At 53.1% G+C, this 10,384-nt stretch overlaps 1 protein-coding gene across 2 annotated transcripts in view; it reads right to left on the reverse strand.

Moving 5' to 3' along the window:
* ATP2C2 (ATPase secretory pathway Ca2+ transporting 2) overlaps positions 1–9,792 on the reverse strand; it is a 62,578-nt gene extending 52,786 nt beyond the window's left edge. Inside the window, exon 1 of one of the 2 annotated variants that reach the window (XM_086688789.1) lies at positions 9,570–9,792. In XM_086688789.1, coding sequence (XP_086544915.1) covers positions 9,570–9,668 — 99 coding nt within the window. In that variant the 5' untranslated portion in view covers positions 9,669–9,792. The remainder of the gene's footprint in view (positions 1–9,569) is intronic. The other variant, XM_086688790.1, reaches the window with a different exon arrangement.
* Between the last annotated feature and the right edge of the window lie 592 nt (positions 9,793–10,384).

Below are 10,384 nucleotides of genomic sequence, written 5' to 3' on the forward strand. Positions count from 1 at the left end.
ATCAGCCAACTGGGCGGAGGGACCGCTGCCTGGCCCCCGACTCGACTCACCGAGATTCACTGATCGGGGGGCCCCACTTCCCCCGCAACCTGCTGTGCAACCCTCAGCCAGGCCCTTGACTTCTCTGAGCTTGTCTCCTCTGTGAGACGGGAATGATCCCCACGCACTGGATGGGACTGCTGACGTGGGGCTTCTCCAGTTCCAGCCTTAGGTCGCCATGGGTTTCAGATGTGTGTTCCAGGCCCTGGAAGTACGCCTAGGCAGGGTTTGCGGTGCGTGTGAGACGGTGGTGTCACCCCAGACAACAAAGCACGACCGACGGGACAAAATGAGATGCCGCTTTTGAGAGGATGGCCAGTGCAGTCAGGGACCAAATGAGGAGACCCCAAGCCGGGCGGTGGCCGACACAACCGGGGCGGGAGGCGGGGGCGGCGGGAAGGTGAGGAGACTGGGTGCAGGCAGGGCGATTGCACAGTAAGTCGACACGACCACTCTCACTTGTGTCAGGAGTTAGGAACATGGAGGGGCACCAACCCCGGGGTATTCATGGAATTGGATGGGATCTATGGACTTATTTACTTATTTGTTTATGGCCAGGGTATAGAGGGATATATAGAGAGAGATTAGGGTATACAGGGATATAGAGAGAGAGATTAGGGTATATAGGGATATGTATATAGGGTTTGGGTATAAAGGGTTAGGGTATATAGGGATTGGGTTAGTGTATGGAGATATATATATATGTGGTCAGGGTATACAGGGATATAGAGAGAGAGATTAGGGTATATAGGGATATATATATAAGAGTAGGGTACAGAGATATATATATCCACGTGGTTAGGGTATATAGGAATATATCTACATCTCTCTCTCTCTCTCTCTCTGTATATATATATAGTACACACAGACAGAGCTATACAAGTAAATGTTGATCTCTCAGTGTACACAAACACACACACACACACACACACACACACACCCCTCCGAGAGGGCTCGGCAGCCATAACACCCCAGTGGCATGAGCCACCTGCCCTCAGATCCTGATTTCTAAATTCCATTCTTCCACTAAAAAGAGTGGAGAAATGGCTGCTTCCAGGACTGGGGCTGGGAAAGTGCCTAATGAACCTGGAATTTCTTGTGACGCCAGAAAACGAGGATGGGCTCCAAGAGCGATGGAAAAAACATCCAGAGGACACGGCAGTCACCCTGCAGATGCTCCTACTGGCCAGACCGGGGCATCAAACTAAAAACGACGGTAACAAATGTTGGCGCCCCTTATCAAATAGGAATTCATGATAATATGAGTGAATGAATGAATGAATGGGCACGCCGAGGGGGGCAGCGCTCCCTCCGGCCTGAACACCAAGGGATCAATGAGCGAGGGACAGAACTAGCAGATCAGCTCCTCTTGGAGGCGTCATCGATCTGGGCAGGGACCCCCCACAGATGCTAACACCAAAGTGGAAAGGTATGAGAAACAACCTCGACACGACCCTCCATGAAACACTTACTAATCACGGCGAGGACAGCAGTAACTTTATGGAAGAGAAACGTGGGCTGGAGGAGGTCAGGAGAACTCAAGCATCCCCTACACCTGACGCGGGTCCGAATTCCTGGGACGGCCGTGTGACCCCGGGGAAGGTGCCTCACTTCCTAAACCTCAGATTTCTGCAGGGATTTTTGTAAGGATTCAACACAGCACGGTGCAGCCGTAGATGTTCACTGGGACATTCTTCTAAAAATTAAAAAGAAAAGGAGGGGGGAGAACCACCCAAATGCCCATCAGTCGGGGGCGGGTGAAATAGACATATCTACGCAGCTATTGAAGAAGAACGTTCTTGATCTGTATCTACTGCATGGGAGGCTGTGGGGGGGGGGGCAGACGGCGTGCACAGTGTGATTTTATGTCTGTGTTTTTAAAGAGACACTTGTGTAGTTGCATATAAACAATAATTACTGAGATCAGGGGCTGCCCTAAATGCTTTATACATACTGAATCATTGCCTTCACCCCGTCACAAGACCCGGTTGTACAGAACACTGAGTTGGCTCCGGGTCATTTTGGCCCCCCGGGGGGTGGGGGCTGGGCTGCGGGCTTCAGTGCTCTTGACCGCAGCCTCTCAGGACTGCACAGCAAGGGGCCACGCCTCTGACTGCTGCCAGCTGATTAGATTCAAACAGTACCTCTCTCCACCCCCACCCCCCCACCCCCCCCACCCCCCACCCCCCGCTGAGGAGGAGTGAAAAAGCGCCCAGAGAAGGAGGAAGTTCATAATGTGCACCTTTTTATTGTGGTTAATGGGGGGAAAGAAATCCTTTAGAAAGGAGAAAGGGGGAGGAAAGAAAAATGTGTAAGGTTCTTGGTTCACAAAAGGTAAGTGAAAAACAGTAACTAATATTACCCTAATTCAACGGTCCAGGAAGGCATTTCCTCGTGCTCGCATTTCGGTGCTGGAGTTTGGGGGAGGGAGGGGCAGAGAGAAGGACAGAGGGGGACAGTGAGAGGACTCCTGACCCTGGAGAATGAAACTAACTGCAGAATCCACCTGGGCAACAGGAACCTCCCAGACCAGAGGAGGGAGGCCAGCTGGGCTTGGGGCAATCCGTAGTAGCTTGGGTGCAAGTCTCAGCTCGCCAAAGGGCTGCCACCTCCTCCGGGAAGTCTCCAGGGTTGCAGCCAGGTTGCAGTAGTCCCTACCACTCGCCACCCCCCCCCCCCCCACCTACACACACACACAGGCTGTGTCCCGCTCCTGCCTTACATGTGCTTTCCTTCATGGGGCTTTTCTTAATTTGTAATTATATACTCACTACTAGAAGTATTTCATAGCTCTCTGTCGACCCCACCAGACCATGAACTCCACTCGGTAGGGTCAGTCTTTTTAAACAGGAGGACAGCTGTCCAAGGAGCTCAAGTGAGCATCGGAACCACGCACGGGCTTGTAAAGACTCAGACCACTGGGACCAGACAGCATCTGGACAGCAGCTGCCCTACAGGAAGAATCGACTAAAGCGGGGACAGCCAGAAGGATGGTCTATGCAGAGGCTGAAGGGAGGGACACCAAACGGCAAGAACTTGCTAGCAGGTCCCACTCATGACTTCATGCCAATGACCCCCACCGGGGCCAGCCCCACGGGCGTGCCCAGGAGGGCATGTGTTTCAGGCAATGCTCTGCTGTCGTCATCTTGAAATTCTTGGTCGTTTCCCCCACGTTGTCCTTTTGTGCTGGGCCCTGCGCACTGTGTACCCGGTCCTTCCTGCCCCTACCACGGAGCACTTCTCCGGGTGCAGGGCCGTGCACATGACCCAAGTCAGACTGCAAGACAGTGAGAGACTCTTCAGAAAAAGAACTATCGCTTTGGGGCACCTGGGTGGCTCAGTCAGTTAAGCGTCCGATTCAGCTCAGGTCACGATCTTGGGGCTTCGTGAGTTCGAGCCCAGCATCGGGCTCTGTGCTGACAGCTCGGAGCCTGGAGCCCGCTCTGGATTCCATGTCTCCCTCTCTCTCTCTGCCCCTCCCCTCCTCACGCTCTGTCTCTCCCTCAAAAATAAATACTTTTAAAAAATTACTATCACTTTTGTAAATTTTTAAAGTCTATTTATTTATTTTGAGAGAGAAAGAGACAGTGTGAGCAGGGAGGGGCAGAGAGGGAGGGAGGGAGGGAGGGAGGGAGGGAGGGAGGGAGAGAGAGAGAGAGACTCCCAGGCAGGCTCTGCACTGTCAGTGAGGAGCTGGACAAGGGGCTTGAACTCATGAACTGCAAGATCATGACCTGAGCCAAAATCCAGAGTTGGATGCTCAACCAACCGAGCCACCCAGGCGCCCCCAAAATTACTGTCACCTTTTGAACTGAGCATCGTACAAAGGGTTTTAATAAAAATTATTGCTTTTTGGACCAGGCATGTACAAAGAGTTTTAAACCTTCTCGTTTATTTTCTGATCCTTTTTTAATGACTACATTCCCTGAAGGCAGGCATACTCGTGAGCAAAGAAGTGTGCTGAGTATTTGCATACATTCCCTAATCTCATCTTCTTCACAGAAAGCCAGTGAAACGCACTGACGAGGAACCTTGAAGGCAGAAAGGGAATCCCACACTTTTACCGATTCTTACAACAAATGTCCCCACTTTCAGGCAAGGACATTTGAAAGTGGAGAGATGAAGTAAATATGCTTAAACTCATGTTGCCGTAAGTAACGGACCCCGGGCGGGAACTCTGGGCTTCCGGTCCCAGTTCAAGCCCTAACCAAGATCTCCTGGTGGAGAGTGGTCTCCCGGGCCAATATTCTTTCCCCCTGCCCACAAGGACCCCCAAGCTCAGTCCTGACGGAGAGACAGACAGGAGGATCCTGGGGCCAGGGGGTGAAATGACCAGATCGAATTAACACGGTGGTTTGGTTTTAAGGGTTTGAAAGATAAAGAATGATTCTGTGGAGCATCTGCCTTTGTTCCAGATGCTTCAAGTCTATCCTGAGCCCTTCTTTCCCATCCAGCCCTCGAGTTTCAAGGCGGGCCAAACAAGTGCTTAGGTGGGCTCTTTTCCCTCCCTACCAATGGAAGGTCAAGGGGAAAATGGCGAAGCTGGAAGAACCCAGTCCACACATTTTCCACCCGATGACGTAGGGCAGGTGGGTGACGTTAATAGTACAACTTCAAGAGTGTCTATAACCTCAACAGAAGATTACATATTTTCCCACTGTGGCCCACAGCCCCTCCCCACCAATACCCTTCAAGAGTCTACAAGGAACATAGTGTCATGAGCTGAACTGCGTCCCTCCAAAATTCATATGTTGGAGTTCTAGCCCCCAGTACCTCAGAAGGCGACTGTATTCGGAGGGAGGCCCTTCAAAGAAGTGATTAAATTAAAGTACAGTCGTTCGGATGGGCCTTCATCCAATATGACTGGTATCCTACCAAGAAGAGGACATTTGGACCGATACACCCAGAGAGAAGACAGCCACCGACGAGCCTTCTAGTCCCTTCCCCCGAGGAGCTCTGGAGATGTGGGGTCTGCCACCCCTAATAACAAGTCTCATGACATTGGGGTTTGGGCAGAGTTTCTAGGATGGGATCTGCAGACATATTCCCAAGAGCCCACGGTTTTCTAAGAACTTTCGAACTTTGACCATGTGTTCCAATGATCGCCCTGCTTAAAAGAGACCATTGGGGGCCAATCGATGACAAAGCACTGTTATGCCACACTAGGGCCCACGTGTGCATCGGTGACAAGAGTCACATGACACCCCGCAGGGATGAAAGTTTCTCAGGGGCTGAGAGAGGAAAACTGGCAAGAGAACAGAGTCGTGACCCAGCAGACGGTATCGACAAGTCAACTCAGAAGTACCGAACCACGGAGTGGTGTCACCACATTGTAAGCAGAGCCTGACCTGAATCCAGTCTGGGGGGCATAGCTACCTGCCAGGGTTGAGAAGCACCAAGTATGATAGCCAACACAGAGCGACGGATATTCTCGCCCCCCCACTGGCCGAGACTCACCTCACCTTCAAGCGCATGGGCCAATTCTACGGTTACCACGGGACAGCCTTGAAAACAGACATTCATAGGCTGCTTGCTGTCCCTTGTGCTTAAGGCAGAGGCTGGCTATCCCAAACTAGCAAAGAGACTCTCGACAGATTTAAATGCCGTTTTGCACACATACGTGTAATCGGACATTCTCAGCCTGGGCATTATCAAACCCAAAATTGAAAAGGGGCCTAAATCAAGACTAGAATTCAAGACTAATGAAAACAGTACGAAAAAGAGAGAGCTACTGAGCAGCCTACGTCCCAGGCGTGGCTCTGGTTTTTATGTGACTGATCTCGGGTAAGAAGCTATTCCTTTCCACCGCTGTGGTGGACAGACTCTACCCCCTGCCTCTTGAGATTCACGCCCTTATGGAATCCAACCCCCTCCTCCTGTCCCACCTCAAGCATGGGCTACACCTAGACTCATTCTTTATATATTTTTAATTTTACTTATTTAAGTAATCTCCACCAATGTGGGGCTCGAACTCACAACCCCAGGAATCGTATATTCTACTGACGGAGCCAGCTAGGGGCCCCCAGACTCACTTCTAACGAACAGAACACGGCAGAAGTGATAAGATGTCACTTCCGGGGTGCCTAGGTGGCTCAGTCGTTTAAGCGTCTGACTTCAGCTCAGGTCATGAGCTCACGGATGAGTTCAAGCCCCGCGTCGGGCTCTGTGCTGACAGCTCAGAGCCTAGAGCCTGCTTCAGATGCTGTGTCTCCCTCTGCCCCTACCCCTGCTCATGCTCTGTCTCTTTCTCTCTCAAAAATAAATAAACGTTAAAAAAAAATGTAAAAAAAAAAGATGTCACTTCCAAGGTTGGGTTATAAAAAGCCTGTGGCTTCCAGGCTTTCGTGGCTGCTTTTTCAATCTCTCTTGGATCATTCACTCGTGGGCAAGCTACCTGCTGAGCCATGAGGCAGCTCTGTGGACAGGCCCATAGAGTAAAAGTCCAAGGCCTATAAACAGCCTCAAGAATGAGTTTGGAAGGGAATCCTTCCCCTGCCACAACATGAGCCTTCAGATGAGACCACATCCCCAGCCAACAACTGCACAGCAATCTCACCAGAGACCAGAGTCAGGAGCACCGGAGGGCTGTAAGACATTTCTTCAACAAGTCCTCTCGTTCTATTTTGGGAAACACTAACGTGTATGCGTGTGGGTGTGCGCGCGCCTCAGAACTCCCTCCTGCGCACTGTCTTCCCGCAACCCAAGGGTGATATCGTCACAACGCGAGCCTGACCGCGTGTTTTCTCTGCTGCGCTCCTAATGTTTGGCTCATCTGTGAATGAATGAACGACCGTCATGCCCTGACTCAAAACCCTTCAATGGTTTCCTGTCTGGTGATACAGCCCAAACTCTTCACGAGGGCCCAGAGGCTCTTCGTGGTTCACCTCTGCGACCTCACCCTTCTCACACCAACCCCTGCACCTCGCCCCCCTCTGCCCAGAGCCCCTGTGAGCTCTGTCCCTCTCCCGGCACGCCACTCTGATCTTGGCCACTCATAGGAAAGTAAGCATCCTTCTCCCTCCCGGGTGTTACCCACCCGCCGTTAAGCAGCCCGGTACCCATCTCTGCCCACCAGGAGGGGGTGCCAGGGGAGCTGGGAGTGTGTGCATCTTCTCCTCCATCCCTAACCCTTAGCACCTGGCCCCCCCGTGAGTTTCGATGTCCTCATCTATCTCATTTTTTTTTTAAGTTTATTTATTTTCAGAGAGAACGAGAGAGTGCAAGAGGGGCAGAGGGAGAGAGAGAATTCCAAGCAGGCTCCACACTGTCAGCACAGAGCCTGATGCAGGGCTTGAACCCACAAAACCGTGAGATCATGACCTGAGCCGAAACCGACAGTCAGACACTTAACCGATCATCTATCTTATGATTATAGTAATAAAGCTGACCTCAGTGCAGAGAGACCCGAAAGAAGGCACAGCAAGTGCTCAGTGATAATTAGTATCATAGGTGAGGTGATTGGGCAAAGTGGCTGGGAGGCTCGGCGGCCGTCCAGAACGCTGCCTACAAGTGCTCATAAAAGACAGTTACAATCGCGTGGAAATGGTCGCTGTGAGCACACTCTGCTTCTTTTTCAATTTTTCTTGGCCAAAAAAAAAAAAAAGCGTTCAAAATCAGGGGGTGGGGTAAGTGTGAGAGCAAGGAAGGCTTCAGACTCTGAGCCGAGCTGGCAGTCAACAGGCCGCCTCGCCTGCCAGCCTCCATTCTCATCACACCCCCATTTACATTTAGTGTAATCTGGGTTTGCACAGGGTGCCTTGAGAGACCGGACCCTCCGTTTCTCAGCCAGCCTTTGCCGCCGGCTGCCTGGGTCGCCAGCCTCCCCGCCACTCCCCACCTCCAGGTCACCCATCACACGCCATTCAGGGTCCTGCTGAGAACATCCAGGTCCACAACCAGGTGGGTGAGCCCCCCAACATACCTACAGGCAGGTTAAAGACCTGTTGCGCCCTTGGGAGGGGGCGCCCTCGGAAAAGATCTGGAGGAAGGAAGTCCGCTTTGATGCAGAGATCAAGTTCCCCCCAGCACCTGTTTGTTACATCATCCTCACACCTGGCCACGTGGCCACCAGCCACACCTGGACAGCCTATAAAACCTAATCACAACCAACTACACATCAGGAGTGTTTGCAAAACACCCAGCTTGATGCAAAAAAACCAAAGCATGGAAAGAAAGAAAAAATAGAAAAAGGAATCACAGCGTCGGCAAACCCACCTCCAACTCCTTTCACAGGACTCACTGCGTGGCACGTGGGTAGAGAAACGGACCTCAGCAAAATGACCGAACCCTACACCCATCCAATCCACGCTGAAGCCACACGTGGCTTCAGAAAGACAGAGATTATGTGAGGACTGCTAGTCACCCGGCTCTGCGGTCTCCCACGCTGGTGCCAGAACGCTCGCGGAGGTTCCTTTACAACGCGCTACTTTGTAAATGCTCAAACGTTTAAGCAACATACAAGCAAAGCGTTTGGACTTGTGGTCTGTCATTCTTTGGGAGGAAAAACCAATAGCTTCAGTCCAGCTTTTTTATCCGATCTCTTCCATGAAGAAGTGAATTTAACTGTGAGGCTCCCTTTCCCCAGTCAGAAGGCCACTGCAATGTTGTATTCTCCTGAGCTCGCCCAGGGCACTGTTTTGGGAATTTTATTCTTAAATGACTGATTATGCTGGAAAGGAAGAAACAAACAAACAAACAAACAAAGGGCAACGACCCCAGGATGTTTTTGCAAGAATCCAGCGCTCTCGGCTCTCCTATCATGCAGGACGCAAAGCTCACACTCTTGCAAAGCTCCGGAGAAAGTTCCTGGGTCAACCCACCCACGCTGGCTTCACCAAGTGCACGGGCTTTTTTGGATACTTTTCATTTCGGCTGCTAGTAACCCCTCCCTTACCCGCCCCCCCTCCCCCCCAGTCTCCCCCCACCCATGCTCCCGGCCTGATAATCCTGTAGATTTATCCTAGAGGGTCCCCTAGAGGCTGCAAAGTCAACATACACATCTGAGTACATTTCAAAAGCGCGCTGGAGAGGCGGGAAGCATTTTCACCATTATTATTATTATTATTATTATTATCACTCTTACTGCTAAAACATTTTCGCCAAATGTTTTTGTTTTCTTTACATCGCTTTGATTTTTTTGTTTTCAATTCAAGTAACTTAAAAATCAACCCATCAATCCATATAGCGGCCTGTGTGCAGAGACCCAGGAATTTAAAATCTCTGCAGTCGGAGAAACCTAGCTAGGTTTCTCGGAGTGCCCAGCTAGGTCGTTTGCCGGCCGGGTGCCTCTTAAGGGACCCGCTGAAGCTCCCTCTGCCTCGCTTTCAAATCCACAAAATGGGCTGTTTTGCGGGGGAGGGGGGTGAAATGGCGCGTGCCCGGCTCGGGGTAGCAACGCGACCTGGCGACCTGGCGTTGCCCTGAAGACGGCTTGTTTCTAGAGCCCGGGGTGGGGAGGGCGAGTGGCGGGGGCGCGGGGGAGGGTGGGGTGCGGCGGGGCGGACGGCCCGCGCCGGGTCGCCCAGACTCACCAAGATTTCCAACTCGCTCCTCTCCAGCGGCTCGTACAGGTGGCCCGCGCCCCGGAAGGCGAGCTTCTGCAGGAACCGAGAGAAGCGTCTCTCGACCATGGTGAACAGGCGGGGTGCCCCTCGCCCAGCCTCCCGGCCGCCGCCGGCCGCCCCTGCCCGCGTCCCTGGGTCCCTGGCGTGGCCGCGGCCGGCTGCGCGCGCCCAAGCCTCCCGGGCCAGGCCCGTGTTACCTGGTAGCCGCCCACCTGCCCGCCGCAGGTGAGGCTCCGCCCCCGGGGCGGAGCTACGCCGCGGGCCGCCCCGGGCGCACCTGGCCCCGCCCCGCCCCGGGAGCCGGCCGCGGGGTTAACCGCGGCGCCCGAGGGCGTGGGCCGTTTCCCAGTCTTTCCAGATCAGGAGAACCACCTGCAGCCGGGGACGGGGTGGAGGGGGGCGAGCAAACGCCGGTTGCGAGTGCGGATTCCCGGACCTCGCCTTACCCTGCGTCACCGGGTCCGGAGCCGGCAGGGCAAGTGGGGTGTGGCGGTTCCCGGTCCGTAATTGAAGGAGAAGCCTGAGATCTCACCTCCAGGGAGGGCGCTGGGAGCGCGTCCCGGGATGGGGAGGAGGGCTCGAGGACCCCAGGGCCCCCTTTGGGTTCTGTGTGGTCGTAGATGATCTTCGAGCCCTTTCTTCTCATCTGCAGAATGGGCTCCTGCGCTCGCTAACCCTGGGACCTCGGCGGGCGTCTTAGATGTCCAGAGCTTTAGTTGACTGATCTGTAAAACGCCCACCGTGAGAACCCTTCATAGTGAGATGGAGGGAGGGCTTGGTGG

This window comes from Puma concolor, chromosome E2 (assembly GCF_028749965.1).
Source record: "Puma concolor isolate L17-30 chromosome E2, mPumCon1.1.hap2, whole genome shotgun sequence".
Taxonomy (NCBI): domain Eukaryota; kingdom Metazoa; phylum Chordata; class Mammalia; order Carnivora; family Felidae; genus Puma; species Puma concolor.